General features: G+C 41.3%; 2 protein-coding genes across 3 annotated transcripts in view; one reads left to right on the plus strand and one right to left on the minus strand.

The window, feature by feature from the left end:
* rab8b (RAB8B, member RAS oncogene family) overlaps positions 1-18,306 on the plus strand; it is a 70,971-nt gene extending 52,665 nt beyond the window's left edge. The window contains exons 3-8 of the mRNA XM_059945996.1: positions 5,374-5,434; positions 6,451-6,528; positions 11,692-11,781; positions 11,873-11,938; positions 13,954-14,004; positions 15,462-18,306. Of these exons, the coding sequence (XP_059801979.1) occupies positions 5,374-5,434; positions 6,451-6,528; positions 11,692-11,781; positions 11,873-11,938; positions 13,954-14,004; positions 15,462-15,557 (442 nt within the window). The 3' untranslated portion in view covers positions 15,558-18,306. The remainder of the gene's footprint in view (positions 1-5,373; positions 5,435-6,450; positions 6,529-11,691; positions 11,782-11,872; positions 11,939-13,953; positions 14,005-15,461) is intronic.
* Positions 18,307-25,259: 6,953 nt separating this feature from the next.
* Positions 25,260-27,343, minus strand: part of ca12 (carbonic anhydrase XII) — a 52,368-nt gene continuing 50,284 nt past the window's right edge. Inside the window, exon 10 of one of the 2 annotated variants that reach the window (XM_059945998.1) lies at positions 25,260-26,187. In XM_059945998.1, the coding sequence (XP_059801981.1) occupies positions 26,112-26,187 (76 nt within the window). In that variant the 3' untranslated portion in view covers positions 25,260-26,111. The remainder of the gene's footprint in view (positions 26,188-27,343) is intronic. The other variant, XM_059945997.1, reaches the window with a different exon arrangement.

Below are 27,343 nucleotides of genomic sequence, written 5' to 3' on the forward strand. Positions count from 1 at the left end.
CGCTCGTCATCCAAGCCTCCCACTCAACGCGCAGCGCCACTTTAAATGCCCAGTTCACGCTGATGTCCAGTGGCTGCAAATACTTTGTGGTGCCCCCAGGAATCACAGCTGGAATTGAGTTTGTACTCTTGATGGCAGCTTTCACTGAACTTTCATTGTCAGCCGCTTAAAAATCACCATCGGTGGAAGCTTTAGTCCAGATGCTGTGCAGCTCAGAACACAAGTAAAATGCGTTCTCTCATGGCCACTTGTTTTCAGTGTGATGGACGAGTCACCTTTTTTATTAACAGTCCGAGTGAGAGGCAAAGGTATTTCATCCATATTTATGATATCATCTGGCCCGATGGAATTCTCCGCTATCTTTGTTTGAGTGAATGTGCGGAAGTTAGCAAGTTTTACCTCATGGTGTCGGGAGGGAGCTGCTGACACAGAGTCGTGCATATTCTGATGGACAGGCCTTTTCGTCTCATAAATCTAAAACACCAGGATGGCCCACCTCTAAAATCTTCGATTTTCATTTTGGTGGCAATTGCTTTAGTCTGATCTGCACGGTGGAAACATCGCGGCCGCCTGCTCTCTGTGTGTTAACCCAGTCTTCAAGAAAGTTTTCAAGTTCGGGCCATCTGCTATGATTACCTCTGAAAGCTTTTGTCGTCTTTTTGCATTGACTCAGTTCTTCATGCTGGCGTCTCCACCGTCTCACCATCGATTCATTTATGCCAAGATTATGTGCAGCAGCTCGATTTCCTTCTTCAACCGCCAGATTGATCGCCTTTAACTTAAAAGCTGCATCATATGCTTTTCTTCGAGTGTTTTCCATGTTGATGAGGGTGAGTACAAATGACTGATTTACAATAACTTAATTGTGAAATTGCGCTTGATTTATCGTACAATTTCATTGGACCTCTGTGAACTACTCATCAATTTTATTGGTCTACTGTTACGAGGCAAAATGTTTTTGGCGGCATGAAAAAAAAAACATGCATTAGCCGCACCGTAGTATAGGCCGCAGTGTTGCCGCAGTGTTCAAAGCGTGGGAAAAAAGTAGCGGCTTATAGTCCGGAATTTACGGTAATCAGATCTTTACAATATAGCACAGCCTCAATATAACTTCCTCCTTTATTTTGTGATTTCGGGTATCCCACCCCATATTATCATGACCCCGTTATGGAAACCAAGCACATGTTAGTTTTCCCTTTTATACAGGTCTTTTTTAACGTAGGTGTTAAAATCATTCCCTGACGGCCGTGTTATGAAGGTTGTGCAGTAGTTCACTAGTTCTTTGAGAGGGTGGGTGATTGAGATGGAGAAGTAAAGATGTCAAAACCCTTTACAGTCAATAATTGCTAACATTTTTGCAGAACTGAATAGAAAAGAATAAAACCACTTAACATCTACATTGCTTTTTTTTTTGCATGATTTGAACCTCTCATTGATTTTCCAGCAAGTGCATCACAACAGTCTCAAGGTGCATTGCTTTGAATCATCTGGGAGCACCCACAGCTACTTAACACAAATATATTTCCTACATATCTGAAAATGTGATATTATTTCAAATACTACTTTATTTTTCTGTTTGACTGGACAGCACTGTGAAGAGTAAGCCCACACTGATCTGTAACTTGTGCTGGATCACTCACATTTGGATATTGATGTTTTTGATATAGTGAAACATGCCTTCTGTTCAGGATAATGAGGGGATCAGAGTAAGAACCGATTTACCCAAAGGGAATTTGGAATGCGCTGCCTGGGGTAGTAGATTAAAATACTCTCACAGCATTTAAGTACTTAGAGAAACATTTAAATCACTGAGGCATAGTGTAATTTATGGTGCAACTGCCGGTAAATTGGATAAGCATAGATAACTGCTTGGTCGGCATGGACACATGGTGGGCCAAAGAGCCCATTTCTGTGCTTTACTCTTTGACTAGAGCCATATTAAAACCTCTTATCCCATGATTGTCCTCTGATTAAAATCTTTTTTGACACTTAATCTGTTCTGCAGTCTACCACATCCATTATTCTCTCCTCTTCCTTCCACTGTGTTGTAAATTTATTTTTTTCATGTTACACTGCTGATTATAAAATAAGATTGAAACCTAATGCTCACCAGGTTTTAAGGTGTTTTGATTGCAAATATAGAGAATGCTCCCAGTAGCTTGGTTAGTAATACATTGAGCTGTAAATTTCATGTCTAAATTGTTAGAGCTTCTATGATCTTTTCCTACCAAAAAGATCAAAAGATCTATTTTGCTGTTGTTCATGAATTTACCAGTAAACCTTAATTGACAGAAGGATAAAGCTACAAATGGTTTCTGAGTATATCCATGGGCCCATACCAGTTGTTGCTTTCTCAGGTAAAAGTCAAACATCTGCTTTGGAATATGCCTATCGGCAGAATAGGTCTGCAGTGGATACAATCTCATTGGCTCTTCATACAGCTTTGGATCACTTGGACAATACTAATACTTATGTCAGGCTGCTGTTTATTGACTACAGCTCAGAGCTTAATGCAATCATTTCTACAGGACTGATCAAAAAGCTTCAAAGTCTGGGCCTCTGGATCCTCTACTTGCTCACTAGAATAACATCTTCACCTCACTGACAATCAACATTGGTGCATTTCAGGGATGTGTGCTTAGTCCACTGCTCTACTCTCTCTATATCCATGACTGTGTGGCTAGGCATAGCTCAAATGTCATCTATAAATTTGCTGATGACACATCTGTTGGCAGAATTTCGGATGGTAATAAGGTGGTGTACAGGAGTGAGATAGTTGAGTGATGTCGCAGCAACAACCTTGTACTCAACGTCAGTCAGACCAAAGTAACGATTATGGGCTTCAGAAAGGGTAAGACAAGGAAAAGCATAACAGTCCTCGAAGGGTCAGAAGTGGAAAGAGTGATCAATTTCAGTGGGTGTCAACATCTCTGAGGATTGATATTGGGCCCAACCTATCAATGTAGTCACAAAGGAGGCACGACAGAGAGTGTATTTCATTAGGAAGTTGAGATTTGGTGTGTCACCAAAGATGCTCTCAAATTTCAACAGATTTAACATAGAGCATTCTGACTGTCTGGTATCGGGGGCAGCACTGCACAAGATTGAAATAAGCTGCAGAAGGTTGTAAAGCCAGCTCCATCATGGGCCTACCCAGCATCAAGGACATCTTCAAGAAGCAATGCTGCAAAATTCTTCCTCTGCCATTTCAGAATGGACATGGAACAGATGAAAACTACCTGACTACTTACTTGCACTACTTAGTTAATTTTGTTTATTTTTTTTTACTGTAATTCAGTTTTTACTACAGGTTGACCTTCACTAATCCGACTACCTGTAATCCGGTTCCTTCGATAATCCAGCACTGATTTCAAATTTTCCACGCAACTGTATTTTCAAATTTCCTGAGCCACCATACCAATCTGCTGCACATTGTTTTGGTTGCACTAGATCTGTTCACATGTTGGCGCACTCTTGTAAGCACAGACAGGCGATTCCTGCTTGTTTTCCTGGATTTATTAATATCATTTGTGTGAGGCACAGCTGCCCGGCACCCGCCAGCGGCGGTGGAGCTGGCATGCGCTGGGTCGGTCCGCCTTCTCACCCACCTGCCGGCAGTCACGCACTGCCCTCTAGTGTCACCCAGCCAGCGCTCTGTTCTCTTCTGCCTATGACCTCAGATCAGATGTGGCGACCCACTGAATTTAAGCATACAGGTAGTCCCTGAGTTACGAACGTTCAACTTACGGACAACTCGTACTTACGAACCGAGGAAGGAGAACAGTGTCCGCCATTTTAAGTCGTTGCAGTTGACACTGTGTTGAGTGTTAACTTTGTATTTGGCTTAAATTTTTCTTAGTAAGATTCACCCTGACCCCCCCCCCCCCCCCCCCACAGTTCCAGTCAGCTGGTGGCGCAGTGAGATCAGCGCCGGGCTGGAGAACAAAGGTTCCTGAGTTCGATTTAGTGATAGACCACTCCCGTGCTGGGTTGATGTCGAGCTCGCAACTTGACCTCATAAAAAAAAAACACTGCCACCTCCAGTTTAAATTCCCACGTGGAATATTGTGGAGGATCAAATACCCAAACCCAGCAGACCTCGGGGGCCAGTGCAGCTTGGGACCCACCACCCACAGTGTTTCTGTTCCATTGACGGGAAGCGATCATGATTGAAAATAAAGTGGAAATAATAAACCGTTTGGAAAGAGGTGAAACGCCATCGGTCATTGGAAAAGTGTTAGGCTACAGCCAGTCAACAATCTGAACAATTTTAAAGGATAACGGATAGTGAGAAAAACGGAGCATGTGAAAAGTCCTGCCCCCGATGAAAGCTACAATTATTACTAAGCAACACAGTGGTTTAATTATTGGAATACATACATTTCTTAAATGTTTTATATGCATAGAAAGGTAAAATATATGCTATATACTAAGACAAAAGTTTGACTAACTGACGCTAAATAATACCGGATGTACTTTTTTTGACTTACGTACAAATCCAACTTAAAGACGAACTCAGGAACAGAACTCGTATGTAACCCGGAGACTGCCAGTATTACTAAGCGGAGGAAAAGAAACTAACAAGGATTCCCTCAGTAACAGCGAGTGAAGAGGGAAGAGCCCAGCGCCGAATCTCTGGCCGCCTGGCAGTTGCATGAAATGTGGCGTAGAAAAGGCCTACTTTCTCCGACTTCTGCTTCTGCTCACCAAGATGTTGATGATCCTGACAACCCCACAATTTGCAGACATGTAACTTTGCCTGAGGGTATATTAAAATGTCTCACTTTAAAAGCAGAAGTGCTCAACTGTTCTGTATAAGTTAATTCCTGTACATTTACCTCTACCCTTTATTTTATCTGTGTCTGTACAGTATATTACTTTATTAAAATTTCACTTGCTACTCATTTAATATTTCTTTTTCAGTATTATCTAACTTGTACTGATTTACATGATATTTTAAAGGTATGATGAGGCGGTTAGCTATTGCTTAATGTGATCCTTCTGTAATTCGGCATTTTCACTAATCCAGCACTCCTCAGATCCCAATGGTGCCGGATTATGGAAGGTCATATTATGTATTGCAATGTGCTGCTACGTAACAGCAAGTTTCATGACATATGCCAGTGATATTAAACCTAATTCTGATTCTGTTCTAAATTGGAACTGTTGATGAGAGGAACAAGTATTGAATGCAGTATCAACTCATCAATGCTGTGGGTTCTGAGAAGAGGAAGTTGCAGACTGGTATGGGGTCTTCAGGGTGTCTGATCAGTTATTTACTGCAAGCCACCTGCTCAGACTTCAACCTTTTGCAAATACTAATGATGGGAACACAGGAGATTTTTGATTAAACTATCCTCTCTTTCTGATCAGGGACACAGCAGGTCAAGAAAGATTCCGTACCATCACAACCGCATACTACAGAGGAGCTATGGTAAATAGTCTTTTCTAAGTTCTGTGTTCTAAATTAGCACTGCATACAACTACAGTTGAATGTTTACAATTTTAGTAGTAAATATTTAGATAAATGGGGAAACAATATAACCACTTTCTGCCCCTTAATTACTTCTATTAACCCCCTGAGTTTGTCTATCGGAATAGTGTAATGTTTGCAAATCTACTGAAACCCTCATGTAGAACTATGTGGTACAGGGAGTCAGGTTACATATGAACCTCACATAATGACAAGAGTCCTAGGTGAGATGGTTCATCCGTTTCCAATTGAATGGAAAGAATGAAATCTAGTCCCCGAGACTGGTAGGGAAATATGCAAGCCCATTTCATGATTATATAACTGTTATTTATTATGATCAGTAGCGAGGGTGGAAGCATCAGCTCTGGTTTTCTAACCAATAAACTGTGTAGCACTAATAATAGCACTGTGTAGCAGGCTCAGGTCTAACCAACGAACTATGTACACAGCATACTATCAAGTGCAGGCGTATGCTTGTACTTCCTGCCTGGACAATTGGTGATAAATTGTCTATTCATTGCAGGCTTGTGTAGGACGAGTACTGTATTTTTTTATGCCTTTATGGCAGCTAGTCATTGAACAAACTGTGAAATGGGTTGTCAGGTTTTCGCGAGAAAAATTCAGTCTTTTCTGTTTCGCTTTTCTAGATATTCTGAAACTTTTATTTGTGAAATAACTTTTGCCCTCTGTGGAATATTACTAAACAAAATTTACTATGTTTCCTCCCTTATCTACAGTGTATCCATCATTGTTTCAAAATAAAGCAGGATAATGTTTGTATATAACATGTCTGTTGCCTCCTGAGGATCTACGTCTCATCATCTCTAAAATGTCCCTTAATTTTTTTCTATAGCGATCAAGAATTTCACTCAGTTAACATTGTGTTCATTGGCATGTTGCTGATGTGCTGTAGATTGATGAAAGCAAAAGTGGAGAAATATGCATGCTATAAACTTTATTTTTGACTATGTTTCTAGGGAATAATGTTGGTATATGATATAACAAATGAGAAGTCTTTTGATAACATAAAGAACTGGATAAGGAATATTGAAGAGGTGAGTAACCATTTGTTCAAAGCTTTGATCTGTCAGCAGTAACCAGTTGACATATGTCATGAAAGGCAGAAAATTAAAGCTCAACTCAGTTTCTAGACTAGTGTGTATGAAGAAAACAAAATTGTGATCTTAAAAATTCAAAAGCTAATGTAAAGTTACAAAAGTGGGACTGTTTGTGTGGATGCAACTTCCAATAAATCTTGCCTATTTACCTTGATGTTAGGCTGATGGGTAGGAGGCTGTGTACTATGATCTCAAGTATTGTGATGAAAGTACTAGAGCATATGTGCATCTTGCAGAAGAATTGAGGTTGGCAAAACCTAGTATTATTCTGTCATAACTCTGTGGATCTAATTTTGGAGCTCTGGTAATGAATCCCCCAAATGTATTATTTCCAAATAGTAAGAATCGGATTTGACTTGGTTTTGATTTTCTCCATAAAGTGTACTGTGCTAACTGGATGCCAAGTCTTAAAGTTGCTTAGTTGCTGGTTCAGTATTTCTATACAAGTCCTCCCCTGCTTACAAGTGCCAGACTTGTATACAGCCCATACATACAGATGAGCATTTGCCAGCAGCTGCAGGCATTTTCTGCCAAGGTGAGAGCCCTGTTCACAATATCTTTTCCAACTTGCAAACTGAGTTATGAGCAGTTCACAGGAAACACTGGTCTACAGATACTGAAATCTGGAGCAACAAACACAATGCTAGAGGAAGTCAATGGTTCAGGTAATATCTGTAAAGGGAAATGGACAGTCACAGTTTTGGTGTTAGATCTTCACTGTAGGATGGGGTGGACTTGTAGAGACTTGATCTTTCTTTTCTTTCCTTCTACATCACCTCAGTTTAATGACTCACTTTTGTCTCTTGGACACTTCGACTTCAAAGTACATGTATGCCACCATATACAATTTGAGATTCATTTTCTTGTGGGCATTCACAGTAAATCCAAAGAGAGACAATAGAATCAATCAAAAACCACACAAGACGAACAACCAAAAAAAACTGCAAGTATAAAAAGAAGAATTAATTAATTAATAGATAAAAAGAGCAATAAATAAATAATTGAGAGCATGAGATGAAGCATTCTTGAAAGTGAGTTTACAGGTTATGGGAACAGTTCAGTCTTGGTATGAGTGAAGTTATCCCTTCTGGTTTAAGAGCTTGATGGTTGAGGGGCAGTAACTGTGGTGGACTGAGCTTAACTACTACTTTTTGTAGGCTTTTACAGTCAAGGGCATTGGTGTTTCCATACCAGGCCAAGATGTAACCAGTCAATGTACTCCCCACCACACATCTGTAGAAGTTTGTCAAAGTTTTAGATGACATGTCAAATCTTCACAAACTTCTCAGGAAGTAGAGGCACTGTCGTGCTTGAATAGTTGAAGTCTGTTTGGAGCAGGTGGGTACTTCAGACTGGCAAAATGAGAGGTTAAAGATATCAGTGAACCCTCCAGCCAGTTGATCAGCACAGGTCTTCAGTACTCTGGCTTAGAATTCTGCTTCTATGCCTGATTTCACAGTCTCCAGATTTTTAGTTATTTATTTACGGTGCGGAGTAGGCCCTTCTGGTCCACCCCAAGAACCCTGATTAACCCTAACATAATCAAGGGAGAGGTTACAATGACCAATTCACCTGCCCAGTATCTCTTTGGACTGTGGGAAGAAACCAAAGCACCTGAGGAAGATGTACAGAGACTCCTTATGGAACGGCGTCAGAACCAAACTCCAGAACACCCCAAGCTGGAATGGCATTGCGGTAACTGCCACTCTTACAAAACTCTTTTTCGAAAGCCTTCAGAAACTCCTCGTGCACTGCGCAATCGTGTAAATATAAAAAAATTTAAAAAATCTCAGACTGCAAATGCTGGAAGTCTGAAACAGAAATTGCATTACTTTCATCAACATCATTAAAACTAAAACCACAAGGCTACTAAACAGCTTCCTCCCACAGGCAGTCAAACTGCTAAATAGCGGCTCTACCCGACTCTGCTTTGGACACTTTTAACTTGCACTGGATATTTATAACTTGTTGTTAACTGACATGTGGCTGTTGTGTTTTACTATTTATTGTTATGTTTATTATTTACTGTTGCGTTTGTTATGTTATGATTGCACTGCTCCTGGGAAACGCTGTCTCACTCTGCCCTACAGAGCTGATGTACGGTTGGAATGACAAAAGAGTTTTTGAATCTTGAATTAATTCATTAAACAATTCCATCAAATCATCTGAGCACCATTTACTCTTAAATTAGTGTTGCGTTACCTTAATCAATCAATTCTGAGACCTATGATTTTGAAAACACTCACCATTAACCAGTGGTTGGCAACTGCTGAGCCTCTTTCTTGATCCCCTATAGGAACAACCTCCTCTGGTGCCACCCTCGTAATCCAACATTGCAGTCACTGTTTCCTCAATATTCTCCCATACTTCCCTCAAAATCGTAGTATAGTCCTATATGGTATGATTTAAGGACTCCAAGATCAATATGTCTTTCCCACCCCATTCCCTTACCAATTTTTAATATTTCTGATGTCCCAACTGTCTCCTTCATTCTTTATTCACGAACACCCTTTTACTCTGTGAAGACAAATGCAAATAATTACTAATTTCCTCCTCCGGCGTCTCCGTAAGTTCCCAGTTTTGTTCCTTGTGAGTCTTGCTCTTCAATGCACTGCTTTACCATTTATACAGCACTCCAGGATTCCTATTTATGTTGGCAGCTTACATTTTCTCATACACTGTCTTTGCCTCTCACTTTAATTTTTACTTCCCCTCCTTTATTATCAGCTGGTTCTCTATTGAATTTATAACCCTACGTAGCCTAAATGGATATCAGGTAGGCATAAGGGAAACTAATGTGCAGGCCTATGAGAAAAGAATATTGTAAGCAGAACCATCTTTGCTGCTTTACAAAGAACTACCATGAACTGGTTGGGCTGTTTATCAATTACGATGATTTCAGTTAGTGGTTCAGATGATTCTGACCAAGTATACTACACCTTTTACAACCTTTATACCACCTTTTTAAATGAAAGCCAAGATAATTTTCTCCCTGATTAATTATTTGTCATTACAGTACTACAATAAGTGTATGGGACACTGGAAAAATGTTGAATTTCCCCTTGGGGATGAATAAAGTATCTATCTATCTATCTATCTATCTATCAGTATGTTTTTTTATTATGAAAGAGCAAGATAAACTAGTCTAGCACCTAACAATTTGGAAATGTGCTAATAGCAGCTGAAATGTCACGTTTTGGCATCTAGTGTGTTGCAGGCTTATTACAAAGTACAGAATAAACCTAACATTTGTCATGGCATTGTGATTTTTGTAGTCTCAATTGTTTCATGATTTTAAATATAGATTTCCAGGGCAGGTAACTTTTAGAATACACTTAGGATTTGTATTTAACAAATGTAGGGTTAGACATTTGAATGCATAACTAAGTTCACCTTGTTACACTTTCAGAAACTTGGAGACCATTTAGCCACTCAGATCATTTATACTACAGGCTAAAATCTTGTACACACCAGCTAATATGTGGTATAGAAGGAATATCACCAAAGTTGCGGTTTTGCAAATCATTTTGTCGCTTTTAAATACATTTTGTTATTCTCAGAGTCATGGGATAGTTTAATGTAAGAGCAATCAAACTTGTCCCACTCCCCCACCTTTCTCTCAACAGCTCAGCAAATCCTTTCCTTTTATATGTATTTCTAGTTCACTATTGAATGCTGCAATTGATTCTGCCTTCAGTACTGCTCTAACAATGCACTACAGACCCAAGCAGTCATTTTTTAATTCGTATCTTTTTCTTAATGTATTTTGTTGCTGATGGGAAGACTTTCTTTCTGTCCACTTTTTAGAATGCTGTTTGCATTGTAAATACATACAGGTATTTATTCACATTGTATTCCGTATACAAACTTTATCCTTGAACTTTTTTAAATACCTAAGTCTTTATAATTGTTGAATTTGCTGTTTTGCATGTTGCACCTTGACCAACACACACAGCAAGTTCCTGATATATGTAAATATATATGGTGAATAAAGTTGGCCCTTGATTGTTTTTAAAACTGAAGATCCTCTTACTTTTCAAACACTTGCTCATCCTACTAGCAAACTATGTATATGTACCCCCTCCCCGATCCTCATTGTTCTAATTCTGCCCACTTGTTTATATTACTTTTCTTTACTGTTTTCTCCAAGTTAACACTTGCATTTTATCTGTTAACTATCTCCCAATTCCACCCCAGTCTGCTTGTTTTCCCCTTAGTCAATTATCTTCCCCAGTTCACTACGCATTCCACTTCTGTGTATTCCAGCAATGATGGTGCGGAAACCAGTTAGGGTGGTTTTTGTTTGCTATGAGCCACTGATAATCACTCTGTGTCTGTAGTTTTACAAAGATGAGTGTGATACTGGGAAAAAAAATTGTACCCAACCTGAGCATTTGGGAACATAGTTTGTAATTGTCCTGAGGTAATTTTCTCTTCAGAGCAATTAAGTTGTCTTCAAATTTGTAAAGTGAGCAGAGAAATTTATCCTGCAATCTCCACTGCTGATTTGCACAAACTGAGCACTTCTGTCAGCTTTGTGAATTTGAGTCTAGTTGGTCACTATACATTGTCTCTCACCTTTCTTTTACTTAACAGCAACCAAACAAAGGCAAAGATTCACAGATTCTTTATTTGCTCATGTTCCTGGCCTGAGTTGGAGAGATCCTAGTTTAAAAGGCATTTAGATGGTTGTGGTTATGATATTCATTCAGAATTTGTATGTTTTTTCTTTTGAGAGGTTATCTGATTCAAATCTGAATGTTTAATTAAATTGAGGGACAAGCATAGTAAGATGCTGCCACCTTCACTGGAAGGGATGAAGGAGTGAGGGGAAGAGGAATTGGAAGTCAGATATGTTATTGACCTCACTGTACAAGCTGTTGCTGAATCATTCAAAGTTGCCTTCTGTAGCCATTCTGGCTTTGTATCAGCGTGAGTCATTTCTTCACTTGATGGGTTTTTGTGGGAACACAGATATAACAGTGTATGCTGACATGGAAACTGAGCAACATTGATGCCAAAGTGAATCTTGGCAGTTTTTAAATTAATGTAGTGAAATTACTTTTTTTGGATTGAGTAAAATCTTTGTTTTGTTTTTAGCATGCGTCTTCAGATGTGGAAAGGATGATTCTGGGCAACAAATGTGATATGAATGAGAAAAGGCAAGTGTCAAAGGAGCGAGGGGAGAAGGTAAGGCAATAAAAATTCATCTGTTTAAGATTGATCATTCAAGTGTGTTTTTCTGGGTTTGTAATTGATGCTTATTTTTACTTTTCCACAGTTAGCGATAGATTACGGGATTAAATTCCTGGAAACCAGTGCAAAATCCAGCATAAACGTTGAAGAGGTGAGAACCAGAGGAAATTTTCGTGTACTGATGCATAGATTAAATGTACAGTCTGTACTCCCCAACTAATTTATAACAAATATTAGGCAAGAAAGGTAACATTTGTGAGCGGGAGAAACAATTAGCCTTCACTAGAAGGGATGATCTTTTATCTTTCATGTTAATCTTTTCTCAAAAGCTGTAGACAATTTTTAGGGGGAGAAGGAGGAGGGGAAGAAAGGACGTAAAGGAAGTGTCTGTGATAAGGTAGTGCAGAAAAAAGGTAGGATCAAGGATAGTTGTTGAGGAGGGAATGAACTCCGTAAAATATCCAAGAGGACAGTAAAGATGAATATAACAGGTTAGTGGTTAAGTTACCGGACTGGCAACCAGAAGTCTGATCTACTGGTGGAAATATTCGTCCAAATTCCACTTCAGCAAATGGAGAAGTCAAATTCACTTTTGTAAATTTGAACAACCAGCCAATATTGTCTTTGGTGTTTGTGAAAGTATGGTGTTGTCCTGAAATGTAAAACATATTTTGGGGAGAAATTGTGGACCAATTAAGGTTGTCCATAATTCAAGTTCACTTGGGCTGCATGAGGGTATGATGGGAAAGTGGTTAGGTTATTGAGTTAGGGATCAAGAGACATAATTATGTTTTTTCAGCAATTTAAATTTGCCAATCAAATGATTGGAGTTATCATTTGATGGCCCATTCATGTATTTAAGGAAAGGCAGGAAGGCTGCTGTGTCTCAGTATTTAAATAAAGATCTTTCCTGGATCAGGTTTTGTCCTTGTGACTAGACCCACAGCAATATGCTTAACTCTTGGGCCTAGCAATTGGGGTTAGCAATAACTACAAGTCTGCCCAGTTGCACCTACCACACACAGTGAGTGAATTTTTAAAATGTGCTGTTGGCGCAGTAAGTGGCTGTCTCATCTTTTCTCATTTCCTTTCCCTTGCGTTGCTTTGCCACATTCTTTCTTTGCTGTTTTCAGCCTTTTGCCCACCTGGCTTAGTATTAGCACTGTTTTATCTGCTTCAGGAAGATAGTTTCAATTTATTTATAAACATCAACTGCAATATAATTAGCACAATTAACATTTCTAAATATGGTAACAGTGGTGCAGAATGAATGAATTGGTGAGATTACATGCAGGCCAGAAAAAGTTTTTAAACATATTGATCGTCTTCCAGGACTTTGCTACAGCTTAAGTGTCTTGTTTGAGTTTAGTTTTCATAACTGGCAAGTAAAAAAAGCTAATCTCTATAGAATAAGCAATATTTATTTTGCCACTCACACTGACTAGTGCAGCTTGTGGCAACACTCCAGCTTCTGGTTCTGTATTTAAAATAAAAGCAAAATTTGAAAACATTAGTTTTGTGCCTGATGAGCTCTCAGAATTGAAATGACACAAGCAAAATATGGTAAAAGCTGAAAATTTAAAATAGAAACCAAATGCTGACAACACTTTGCAGCTCAGAAAGCCCCTGAGAAGATGACACAGTGCTTAAGGCCAGATATCTTACATCAGAATGTGTCATGGGGGTGAACAGGATAACTGAGGAAGAGTTGCTATCCTTCATTATTAACTGCTTCTCTTCATACAAATACTGTGAAACTTTTTCTTTTGCTTATTTTAAAATCAAAATAGTTCTCATCTGTTTCCTAAAGAATTGTAAATGCTGGAACTTTTGTCCTTCACCTTTCAGAATCCTGATTTTAACTTTGAAACACATGTTACATGTGAAAATGATTCCTCTAAATTTGTTGTAGCCAAAGGCTCATAAGGTCCCTTCAATGTTGCTGGTGGAGGGGATTCTGCACACATGAAACTCATGCAAGATTTGGTGATCATTATGTGCAAGGTAGTAAACAACCTTCTTGTAGCACTGAATCTATCAGGAAGTTGTATCTTTTTTGGGGTTATGCTAAATGTGCAGCTTTTAACACCATGACTCAATTTCCTGAAACACGGGTGCGTAATAAACAGAGCTACATGTAACAGTGGCCTATTTATTTCATTGCAGGCATTTATTACACTTGCACGGGATATCATGACAAAACTCAACCGGAAAATGGTAGGTAAATGTTTCTGGGACTGCAAGATGTACTTGTGGAAATTTAATATTGAGGTATTGGCTAGGAATGCTGAGAATTACTTCTACTGGTAGAGCTTGTGATTGGAGAAGATTTCACAACAGCTTAGCAATACGTGCTCCTTGTGTCCTTTAGCCACTGTTCCTAACTCTGCTGTAATACCTCGTCCATGAGAGGAACCATACCTCGCACTCTGGTGCCGGGCATCACCAATGGCATTTTGGATTTTAAAGCACTCAAGAAATTTGTGGGATATCATCTTTTTATTGTTACTGGGTCTTCACCAGGAAAGCAATTGTGGTTCACAAACTGTAAAAGCTTTGAGTTGTATTATGGGTGAAGATTGAATGAATCCTTGCATTGCTCTACATAGAATAGGTGAGGGGGCCACTCTGCAAAGGTTGCTGAGCCAGATTCCTTTGTGTATCAAATGGCACATGACTATCACCAAGAATTTCAGTAGTGCACTGCTGGTTTGTGTGCAGTGAGTGACGAGAGAATTTGTAGACATTCTGGTGAGAGTGAGCCAGCACAGCAGAGAAAAAGTGTTCTCATTGTTTATCTTTTTAAGGGTCTTCTATCTTCCTTTTAAAATTCCTTCATACCGAGAAAGTCAAATCAGTATTGAAAATGGAAACCACTTGAGCCCCAGGCCTGCTGTATAAGAGATGACATCTCATTTCAAAGATAATTACAAATATCCCATTGTCTTGCATTTTGAATTGAAACAGTTGTGACATAGCAGGCAAGTGGATGCTGACTGTCTGTTTTGTAAGAACAGCTTCAGTTTCTGGTTGTTAGTCCACAAACATATACAGTTTTATCATCAAAGATAGTGGACTTTGTTTTAAGTCAGGGTGGCAATTCTGAAAGCTGCCATTTCCAAATGCCCTCATGTAAGATAGAGAAATCTATTTGGGCAAAGTTTTGCTGGCATCATGCCTCATCATAAATCCTATAATTAAACTTGAAAGCTGCGGTCCTCTTTCTAGTTCTAATTCTTGGTGCAAGTCTGAAGAGATTCTGTGCTTACTGAGGAGCAAAACTTCCCAGATGAATGGATTATCTGATATTTAAATGTTGCCTGAGGTTTTGCTAAGCAGATAACAGACCATTGTTTCCTCATTTTGTGTGTGAAAACCTTTTATAGAATTCTATGGGAAATCCCTATAATGGACTTTAGAGACACTCAGATTTTTGTTTCACTTCCTTCCAATGTTGTTCCCTAGTGCCACAACAAAAGAATGAGCAAATGTGGTTGACAGTCTCTTTCTAATCTAAACAACTGACATTTTACCAGATGACATGGACGTGGTCTTAAGAATATTTGGAACTTGAGCAGCAGCAGTGTAATGAGATAAATGAGAATACTGCATGACAAATGTTGCTTACCTCCATGTGCCTAAAAAAAAATCTGACAATGTTTTTCTGTTTCTAGAATGAAAACAGTCCTCCAGGAGGCAGTGGACAAGTTAAAATCACCGCCAAGAACCAGTCAAAGAAAAGCAGTTTCTTCCGGTGTTCGCTGCTTTGATGGACCTAAAATGACAGACTGCAGCATCCTTAGGGCAACCTTCTTTGCTTCCGTGAAAGCACAGTGTTGATCAGCCTCTGAAATTAATTCCACCTGCTGCTGCTGAGAGCTTGCTGTTTGCAGATCACCCGTTGGTCTTCCCTGAATGGGTTGGGCAGATACACGTGTGCCAACCCAAGCCCACCCTTTCATTCCACTCCTCCCTCTACCCCCCCCCCATTCCCCCCCCCCCTTTGCCCTCCCTAGCACAGTTGGCTCACGTTTGGCCACTGTGACAGAAAATGATATGGAAGAAATGGAGATACAGGAATATGCTGTGTGAACTTGTTTAATCTCGACTGCCTGCTGTAGAAGCTGCTGTCTGTGAATGGAACCATCCCTACAGTATATATGCCAAATTCGCCTTTGGTCCTGGCAAACTCCTTGCAACTTTATTTGTGCTTGTGTTCCCATTACCAACTCTCTAACCTTTCCTGACCTCCTTTTCCCTTCCTCTATTCTCATCTTTCAATACAAATACTTCTGGATCTCAGTTTCCTTTTTCAATTCGCTACGCACATTGCCATAACCAGGTTAACTTGAATATTAAAAGCAGTGGCCCTGGACAGGTTGAACTTCTCTGAATGCTCTTTTTTCGGCTAAGTGCCCTGAAGTAAAAGCTACATAGATGATTTTTATCTCGGTGTTTGTCTAGTGAAATTTCCTTGTGATTGCTTGTATCAGCCAGCCTAGTGTTGGGGCTAGAGTTAGTTGCTGACTGCTAGATGCAGGAGTGCTGCACTGGAACTTCATGCCTTTGTGTCAAGATGGAGACATCAGCCATGGATCCTACTGTTAATTGTTGACCCATCGCTCTCCTATCATTGAAAGTATTTTGTGTGAGATTGTTGAACAGCTTGGTGATGTTCTGACCAAATGAGCTGTTCAGGGCATGCAGAGGAAAAAGGGCCACTTTGATTCTCATGAGCCCCAGTGCCAGCAAGGAATTTGTGTCTTGAGAGGCAGAGTGATGAAAGAAGTGGTGGAAGAAAGAATGGAGGCAAACACTCAGACTATATGTAACTGGATTTTAGAGGGTGTAGGTAGAAGGACGAGCATCCCCATAATTTGGAAATCAGTAAGACGAGCACAAACATTGTATGGCCTGGTGGGAGTGCTGACTGGACACAAGCTGTCTCTGATATTGCCAAACTCACTGTCTTTGCTGCTCCATCTTTGAAACTCCACTTGAGAACCAGTACCTTCCTAAATTGCACTGTGAGACCACAATCACCTTTTTTTCCCTGTGTATTGAGCCACGCCACCAAGGGCTCTCTCTGATGTATGTTCTTTATTGGCAGCCCCTCTGGACTTTGTGCTGCTCTTAGTCACTTGATACCAGACACAAACTTTGTCTCTCAGGCTGTTTTGGTAGACTGTAACAAACTGAATCAGATTCAAGTGGCTGCTTCTCACAGTGCTGAGGTCTGTATGCCCTGACTGCCAGAGCACTATTGTTGAATGTTTCTTTCATACCGGCGCTGCAGTCATTGTGTGGTAATAGTAGAGAATCTGTAGCCTGTTCTTTAACAGCTGTGAGCATGTTGTTGACAAGTCTCCTGCAATTTCTTTGTCTAAAGACTTCAATCTCATGATTTTAATATTAAAGCTTTATTATAAGGAAAACCACTGGGCATTATCAGAGATGCATCAAATGTTGCAATTGTCTTATAAGCCTTGACTTTTCACATGTCACTGACCATTTACTGGCAATTGCTACAAGAATGTGTACACACATGCCTGTCTCCAAGAACAACCTTCTCCAGCCTGTAATGACTATTATCCAATATGCTTCTTGACGCAGCGGTACAGTGGAGTATATGCTCTGATGTAAAAAAAAAAGTTTTTGCTATTTTCTTAACTGTAGCTATGCTAAATTATAAATACATCGCGGAAGCCCGTAGGAAGTTCACTTTCCGCATGGCAAGAGTGAGGTTTCTAAAAGAAACGATTTGCATTGGTATTAAATGCTTTCTTATTGTGAACTTGTTCACAACACTGTAACAGTAAGTCTGCAAAACTGGGGGTTGGCTTGCAGTATGGATACTAATTAACAAAAAAAACCTATTCCCTGTGGATTTTGAATCTTGTTTCATAAAATGATCAATGTGTATGGTTTACAAGAAACTGGACTGTGGAAAAGAAAGCATATTTGCAGCAGTATTACTGTTTCCAGGGCTGCACTTTATTACCATTAATTCTTAATAAACTACAGTGTTTATTTTTAATCTCGGTCCTGTGGAATGCAGAGTTTGGCATAACTGAGCTTGCAGTAACTGTAAGCACATGTTAATTTGTTCCCATGACTGTATCTTGTTGCATAAAATCTTGTTCAATAGACAGAAAATAACTTTTTTAATTACCTTACAGTTTGTCAAGAACATTTACCAGGGACCATCAGTAATTTTATTGCATTGTAAATTAAAATACATAATCACACTCCTTCCTTGCCCTTTCCAAAAGCCCTTGGAAATTTTTGTGTGTTTTTTTTATTAATTCTAAACATTTGAAATATTTGAGAACAACCCTGACAATATTGTATGTACCTGCAGCTAAATGAATAGGATGAGTTCCTATGATAAGTGTTTTAACATTTGAATCCGATTAATTCATGTACTGATGTTCTGTAAAGTAAACTTGGTGGGTTTTATTATTCAGTGTGGACTTTTTTTTATAATGAGTCTGAAATAAAAATTAAATGCCAGAATGAGCAGTGAGTAGTCTGTAATACCATGTTCAAGTTGCACTTCAGAGGAGAGTTTTGTACATTTGCCCAATTTAACTGCAGCTTTTCTCAATTTACAAGGGGCATGTGCTCCAGAATAACATATATATAAGCAAATTTTTGTAAATCAAAGACTCTGCAAAATGCATTGTGCATATTTCGATATACAAATGCATTGTTTTTGTGAAAAATGGCTTCATAAATTGAAGCCTCATACCCTGAGGCATGGCGTTATTTCAAGAATTTGTAGATATAGCTGAATTAAGTCACAGATTCCAAGTCGCGTACGTATTAGAAACTAAAGTGTTCTCATTTGCTGCATGCAACACTTGAAAGTTGCTTGATAGATTTCTCTTGTGGCACTGTGCTGTTGCAGATTTGAAGCCTGACAGTTTGTAGCCCAGCTGTGGAGCTGAAGATGCCAAATAATTTGTGCAGTAATGGTAAGTGGCTCTGTAGGACTCTGCTGCCCTGCCCTGAAATAAATTGACCCAGATTTTTTCCAGAGCAAAGTATCCCAGCTAGAAACAATCCATCAGATTTGTTAACATTTGAAATATTTATTGGTTATGGATGCTAATTTTATTTGTCTCCCTTGATTCTAAAGCAGTGTATTTATCTAACAAAAATATATCAGCCTTGCGTTTGATCCCAAAACGTGCAAGAGTTGATATTTTGGGAGAGGAGTTTCAGATTTACATACCCCTGAGTGAAGTGTCTCCAGACATCAACTTGAATAACAGTAATATCAATTTGTTTCCGTCCATGACTTCCCAACCCTGTTCTCAGCTCCACTAGCAAGAAGGCTTTGCAGCCAATCCGAACTCATCCTGTCAAAACCAGCTGTTGAGTTTGCAACCTGCCAAACCTTATTGCATGTCGTTATCGCAACTAATTTAAAAACTCCAGATCATCTTGGTTTCCCTCAGCTGTGTTGTCAAACCTTTTTAATCCTTTTAAATCTGATAAAGCATTAATTCTGTATGTTGTCATCTAGTTCAGTCTCAGTATCATTACAGTAAAATTGTTTGGCTTGTTTTTGAAGCCAGTAGATGATTTGAACATTTAAAAAAGGCTGTAGGAGATTGTTGGCTCTTGACTCTACCCCACCATTTAACAAGATCAAGTGATTTACTTTCTCAAGATATTTGCTGCCAAGGTCCTGGCCCCATATTGCTAGATTTTTGGAGAGGAATCAAGAGATTTCAGCTTTGAATTAACCTTGACTCTTTTTTTCCCCACTGCCCTCTTGGGTAGAGGATGCTCAAGATTCACCTTGGTTTGGGGAGGAAATAGCTCCATTTCAGTTCTAAACTCAGACAGGAGAAAACTCATGTAGCTACTCTCAAGTCTTCTGAGAATTTTGTACATTTCAATGTTGCCCACCATTCTCTAAGCTCTAAAGATTGAAGCCTTGCCTATTTAATGGGAGATCAAAGAACTAAACATTGCCTAGAACTGAGCAGTGTGTTCTGTCAGAATCTCATGAAGGTTTCATAAGACTAAACTGGTGTGGTTCAAGTTCTGAAGAATGGAGGGACCTAACAAGTTTCAATTAGCATTTGCTTTAAACATTTAGTCAGGGAATTGGGGTTTGTTCAAGTTAAGTAAAAGTAAGTAATAGGAATGGCATTTTTAAGTTTATTACTTGTTGAGTTGATCTAATAAATAGAATTGGCACAGCATCTCAGGGTTGTGGACTGTATATTCTGTCCAGTGTGTTGGGGGAGGGTTTGCCCAATGGCCATTAGTGTTCTGAATGACACAGGAAGTGTCATCAGCTGAAGGAAGTGAACTTTTAAATTGGAGGCAGGTGCTGCCTGTAAGACAGCCTGTACAGGAAGTGATCAGCTTGCGTCTCAAGGGAATTGGTGCAGTCAATTTCTGCCAGACAGGAAAAGAAGACAGGCGGGGGGGTTTCGGGAAACCACTGAATGTTTTAAGACTGGGAGTATTGTTTCCCTGAAAAATACAGCTTTGACAAGGACATTGAACCTTGGATGGCTCAGTTAGAGCTACTTTAAATGGATTCTGTAGTTAGCACAAGGTTTCTGTGGTTCCAGATGTGATTTCAGTTTGTTAATGTTGATCACTAAACTGCATCAAAATTGCAAAGGATGAACTATCAGAGGTAGTGGTATAAAGACATAAATAGAAAAGGGGATGCAGGCAGGTTTTGAAGAGATGGGAATTAAAGATAGGGATTTAAATGTTAGTAATATCATTCTGCTCAGAAAAGATGCAGTAAAGATTAATGTGACTAGAAAAAAAAGATGCTGGACAAAGCGCTTTCAATTCCTGGAGCACAAACTTGTGCAAGCAGGAGGCTTTACACCTTTAGTTTATCCATTGTCCTGGTTTCATTTAGTCGAGACATGGGTACAAAAATGATCATTGAAATTAAGAAAATTAGTGTTTTTTTAAAAAAAAACATGAATTTGTAGTCTCTCGTGTCTAAGAAAAACAGACATGAGAGACTACAGGCGCTGAAATTGTGGAGCCATACACAAGTACCACTCTGGAAGAACTCAGCAGGGCAGGCAGCATCTACGGAGGGAAATGAAGAAATTCTGAAATGATGAGCAGAATCTGGAACAGAAACAAGGTGTGGGCACATTACTAGGACAATTCTCTCAGCCACTAACTAGTGGTGTAAATAGGAGCAAATATGCAGAAAAATGCAAGAGACGTGAATTTAAGATGATGGCTCATTTGAATTAAATCAATGTTAGACTGTAGTAGCTAAACGTACAGAAGAAAAGACAGCAGAGCTTCTAAGGTATGTTCCTGAGAATTTTTTGATGTTCTTTCCCACCCCCACGCCCATTACAGTAAGGATGTGGAGGTTTTAGAAAGGGGGCCGAAGAGTTTTTCCAGGATGTTGCCTGGATTAAAGAGCGTGTGCTACGGGAGAGGTTGAACAAGCTTGGATTGTTTTCTGTAGAGTGTTAAGAGGCTGAGACAAGACCTGTTAGAAGATTGTAAGATTTTCAGAGGCATGGATATAGTTGACCACCAATAGCTTTCTCCCGGGGTCAAAATGTTTAGCGCTAGAGAGCATACATTTAAGATGAGAGGGAGTAAGCCTTTTTACACTGTAAGTAGTGGGTGCCTAGAATATACTGCCAGAGATGGTGGAGCCAAATGAGCTTCTTTGATAGGCTCATGAAGTGTGTGGAGAATGGACATTTCTCCATTGTATAGGCAGAAGGGATTAATTTAGTTAGTTTGGCATAACATGGGGAGCTGAGGGGTCTACTTCACCCTTGATCTGCCTGATCTTCTCCATAATTCAGCCAATGACAGTGATACCTTTAGCAAACTTAAATATAGCATTGCAGCTGTACTTAGGCCTCCCAGTCATATGTATAAAGCGAGTCGAGCAGGGGGCTGAGCACAAAGTCTTGTGGTGCATCGTTCTAAAGGAGATTGTGGAGGAAATGTTGTAGCCAATCCAAACCAAATGGGGTCTCCAAGGGATGAAGTCAGGAATCCATTTGCACAAGGAGGTATGGAGGCTGAGGACTTGGACTTTATTGATGAGTTTTGAGGGGATGATATTACTGAATGCCAAGCTGTAGGTGATGAGGAACATCTTGATGTATGCACCTTCACCGTCCAAATGTCCCAGGGTTGATTGAGGAGCCAATGAAATGACAACTGCAGTTGACCTGTTGCTCTGGTAGGCAAATTGGAGTGGATCCAAGACGCTTCTCAGGCAGGAGTTGATAAGTTTTATGCTTATAAGTTTTAAGCTTTAAAACCAACCTTTTAAAGCACTTCAGTGCTATCAGAGCACAGCACAGCATTGTAGACATGAAACTTCAACAGTCATCGTTTCAGGCCGCAACCCTTCATCAGGACCGGAAAGGAAGGTGACAGGAGCCGGAATGCGGTGGTGAGGGAGCTAGCCGGAGGGGAAGCTGGATAGGTGGGCGGAGGGTGATGAAGTAAGGTGCTGATAGGTGGAAGATTTAAAGGGCTGACAAAGAAGGTATATGATACATTTGTAGAAGAGGACAGTGGACTGTGGAAGAAAGGGGAGGGGGGTGATGGACAGGTGAGAGAAGGGGTAAAAGGGATAAGCAGAGTGGGGATGGAAAAAGAGAGAAAGAGGGATGGAGGAGAAATTAGCAGAAGTTCTAGAAATTGATGTTCATGCATAAAGAGATTCTGGAAAAGCTGGAAATCCAGGCCATATTTATGGAGGGGAATAAATTGTTGATGTTTCAAGCAGGGATACTTCCTCAGGGATGGAAAGGAACAGGAAGGAGCCCGAATAAGAAGGTGGGATGAGGGGAAGGAGTACATCAGACGTAGGAGCAGAATTAGGCCACCTGGACCATCAAGTCTGCTCTGCCATTCAATACATGCTGGCATTTGAAGTCAGGTGAGGGGGAAAGTGGGTGGGAGGATGAGAGGGGATGAAGTCAGAAGCTGGGAGGTGATAGGTAGAAGAGCAGGAACACTTTTGGGTTTTGAGTAGTTGGACCTTTCAGCACAATCTGAATCATGGAGAAGATCAGGCAGATCAAGTCTGTTCCCCACATTTACACCTACTTCATTCTGGACTCCACTAGTCACTAGGGACAATTTACATTGGCCAGTGAATCTACCTTCCTCCAGGTGTTCCAGTTTCCTCCCAAAAATGCACATTACTGGGATGTGTGAGGAAACTGGAATACCCAGGGAAAGCCCATGGATGTGCAAACTCCACATAAACGATACCCTGAGGTCAGGGTCGAACCTGGGTATCTGGAGTGGTGAGGCAGCGGCTCCACTGGCTGTGTCAGTGGGCTTCTCATTTGAAGTTATTAAGGTTGTAGACAACCTTATTATGGATTCCCCCACCACCCCACACTACAAAGAAAACTACGGGAATTTTTAGGCACGGTGAAGTTCTGTCACCGCTTCATTCTCTGAGCTGATGAACTTAAGCTCCCCCTGTATAATGTGCTTAAAGGCAATACCCCAAACCTGTGCTTGACAGGTCAGTGGATATGACCGGGGCATTTGATGATACCAAACAAGCTCTTCCTGACGTGACACTACTGGCACACCCGCTCCCCTAAGCACCAGTAATCATTGCTACTGATGCTTCGGACTATGCTGTGGGTGCTGTGTACGAGCAATTGGTTGGAGGCGTGTGGCAGCCGGTCGCCTTCTTCAGCTGGAGGCACCGTCTCCCGGAAGGGAAGTACAGCATGTTTGACTGTGAGCTTCTCGATCTCTATCTGGTTGTCTGTCATTTTCATTTCTTCCAGAGGGTTGACATTTCACAGCTTTTATTGACCACAAACCGCCGTACATGCAATGGCCAAAATATCAGACCCTTGTTCTGCACGGCAGCAATGCCCACTGGCCAGTTCACAACTGATATACATCATAACAAAAGGAAAAATAATGCCTTAGTTGATTGTCTGTCACAGCCAGTTGTTGCGGTCATACACATAAGGGTTGACTACGCTGGCAAGCCAGCTGATTAGGCTACTCACCCCGAGATCCAGACTAACCAAACAGCAATCATGGGCCTTGTGTTGGCTCACATTAAGTTTGAGGAATCTGGGATCTCTCTCCTCTGCGATTTCTCAACTGGTCATCCTCGCCCCATAGTGCCCGCAAACTGGAGGCAGACTGTTTTTAATTCCATACACGGCCTCTCGCATCCAGGCCAGAAGGTCTGACAGAATCTAGTTGCACTAAAGTTTGCGTGGCACAGCCTTATATAGGACGTGCATGATTGGAGTGCAGACTATGTGTAGTGCCAACGGGCAAGAATTCATACACAGGCACACTGACACCTTTCGAGGTCCCTGAGCGACGGTTTCAACATGACAATGTGGACCTTATTGGTCCTCTTCCCTCCTTCTGCAGTTTCACACACCACCTTACCGTGGTGGACAGTACCTCCCGGCGGCCAGAGATGGACGCCTACCATCGGTGACAGCCGCAGACGTGGTTTAGGCATTCATCAGCTTCCTTGGTTCAGCACCCCACCTGATATTTCCTCTGACCGCAGTCCCCAGTTCATATCAGACCTCTGGGGTGCGACAGCCCAAAACCTCGACACCGCGGTGAATCACCTGCAGTTCAATAAGCCTATGTGAGCAGTTTCACTCCCCCTTAAAGTCTGCTTCCCTGACAGACCAGTGTTGGCATGATCATCCCCCCCGGGTCCTGCTGGGGCTCAGGGAAGAGAACCTGCAGTCATCCATGGCACAGTAGGTATATGGGCAGCCATTATGAGCACAAACTGATTTTATTCCCAATGCCATGACTGCTTGGTCGGCCTCTCAACTGCATTCCACCCTCCTCTGTAAACTCAATTCCTTTGCACCTATTCCTATCTCTGATCGTGGCGTACAGCACCCTTGGGTTCCTGTTGAACTACATTCCGCCTCGTTTGTTTTCGTCCGCCATGATGTGCACCAACACCCCCTTTAGCCCTCTTACGACGGGCTGTTCCGCATTTTGGAATGGAGAGAAAAGACTTTTGTCATAGGTGAGAGGGGTAAACCTGAATGTGTTTCGGTTTACCACCTTAGACCAGCCCTGCAAGGGATGGAGGATTCCACCATGATGCCCCTGCCAGAACAACATGACCATGGGCATGTCAACGCCCCCCAGGACAAGCCAGAGGCACTGGTGTTACTCCATCCATGGACAACTTGTCCGAGCTCTGGACAGGCTGGCAATGCCAGTTTTAGCAAGTTTCTGGGGGGCCTGTGCTATTGGTGTAAACATACAGAATTCACAGTCACCAACATTGAGGTGGAGTTCACTTTGAGAGGCTGGTCTGACGTGATGACGTAATCACGTTAACTACTTTAATGGTGCTTTGTGCTCAGTTTTTTTCGAGTTCAATAACCAAGTAGCTATGGTTATTTTCTTAAACGTAAAACACCTCGCGTCACTTTATTTGTGAAAACCTACACAGCTACAAAGAAGGCACAGCAGCGATAATATTTTTTCAGGAGTTTGAGTTGATTTAGTACGTCACCTCAAACACTTGCAAATTTCTACAGGTGTACAGTGCAGAGCATTTTAACTGGCTGCGTCACTGCCCGGTATGGGTGTTGTGCGGGGGGTGGGGGGGCTACTGCACAGGATCGAAGTAAACTTACTCAGCTCCATCGTGAGCACTAGCCTCCATAGTATCCAGGACATCTTCAAGGAGCCCCATCACCCAGGACATGCCCTCTGCTCATTGCTACCATCAGGTAGGAGGTACAGAAGCCTGAAGGCACACACTCAGTGATTCAGGAACAACTTCTTCCCCTCTGCCATCCAATTTCTGAATGGACATTGAATCCGTGAACACCACCTCACCACTTTTTCTTGTTTCTATTTTTACACTACTTAACTATTATATATCTACTGTAATTTGTAGTTTTTTTTCTTTTCTTTTATTATGTGTTGCATTTTATTGCTGCTGAAAAGTTAACAAATTTCACGACATATGCTGGTGATATGCTGATTCTGATTATGGTCTTATCACTGAGTCACTATGAACAGTCCACGCTGGGTCACTGGAACACCACGTACAGGTTCCACCATGTTTCCAGCAGCTGAATCCCAGTCTGTCCTCTTCAATACATGAAAATTTGCCATTAAAATAGAATGTTTGAATCAACTGTGAAGAATTACGTCCAGAATTCCGAAAAGGTCGATACGGATGACGTCACTCCAGGCTGCTGAAAGCTGATCTGACTTCAGGTTTCTGAGTTCTCCATCTGCAGGTAAATCCGTGTACGGGTGTCCGAGTATCCCTTTCCCAAACTCTTCACAGCTTAGGCCTGTGCAGCTCTGTCTTCTGCAGCCGCCGCTGCATAGGCCGCCCCTCGGCTTTCAGACGTTTTACCTGCTCTGGAGAGTCCAAAGAAAAACCGTAAGACAAAGGAGAATTAGGCCTTTGTCGGAGCCGATATTCACTAATGGATAGGAGGATCTGAGGAGCCAAGATCAGCTTGTTCCTTCCTTCTGTGACACACAGAGAAGCTCTGCTGAGGAGAGAGGGGAGATGAGGAGGGGACTGGGGAGAAGAGTGGGGAGTGAGGGCGAGAATGGGGATAAAAGGGGATGCGAGGAGGAGAGGTCTACTAGAGAGTGAGGGAATGAGAAGGAGGAGTGGAAAGGGGGAGTTTTAGGGAGAGTAGGGAGGGGGGGCGGAGGAAGGAGGGGTGAAGTGAAGAAAAGTGAGTGGGGAGGAGAGGAGGCGATGTGTTGGAGAAGGGAGAGTGGAATAGGGAAGAGGGAAGGAGGGGGGATAGGGAGGAGAGGGGAGAAGGGAGAATTATGAGTGGCAGCTAGGGAGAGGGAGAATGGGGGAGAGGGGTTTGGGGTAGTGGGGGGTCCTGGCTGTGAAATTTCATGAACTGTAACTGATATTGCCTGACCAGTTCACTGCAGTTTAGTCAAACTTAAGCATGTTCTAGCAATTCTGACTAAACCTCAGTACTAACATTGTCAGCCAGAGCTGGACCCGAGCTGAAATTAATGCACATTTCTCTGGATCCCAACTTGTAAGAAACTCAACATTTGCTCTGAACCTATCAGACTCCAATTGACCCAGTGAATCACTAATTATAGCTAGATACATTTTTAAGAAACATCCATTATTAACCCCTCACCTAGGGACCAACGCAGTCTCTTCCTCACCTCGCGAGGGCTACTGTGAGGCACGTCCTGGGTCCAGAACTGTTGGTGGTAGTGATCAATCATCTCACCCCCAGGACAACACTGCAGAGTCCCTCAGTATTCCTAATGCCTCATTAATAATCTCTCTTCAATTCTGAGGTGGAACTGGGGATGTTTGCTGATAGTTACACATTACATGCCATTCCAAATTCTCAGCAGCTGAAGCAGGCCGGAACTACGCCAAGTTCAGGAGTTAAACTCAGTGATGCTCTTCCAGTCAGGATGGTGTGGAACTTGGAGGGGAACCAGCTAGTCATGGTGTTCCCCTGAACTTGCCCTTGGTCTTATCGGCAGAGGTTGTGGCTTCTGAATGTGCTGTAGGGTA

Source organism: Hypanus sabinus, chromosome 21 (assembly GCF_030144855.1).
Source record: "Hypanus sabinus isolate sHypSab1 chromosome 21, sHypSab1.hap1, whole genome shotgun sequence".
Classification (NCBI taxonomy): Eukaryota; Metazoa; Chordata; class Chondrichthyes; order Myliobatiformes; family Dasyatidae; genus Hypanus; species Hypanus sabinus.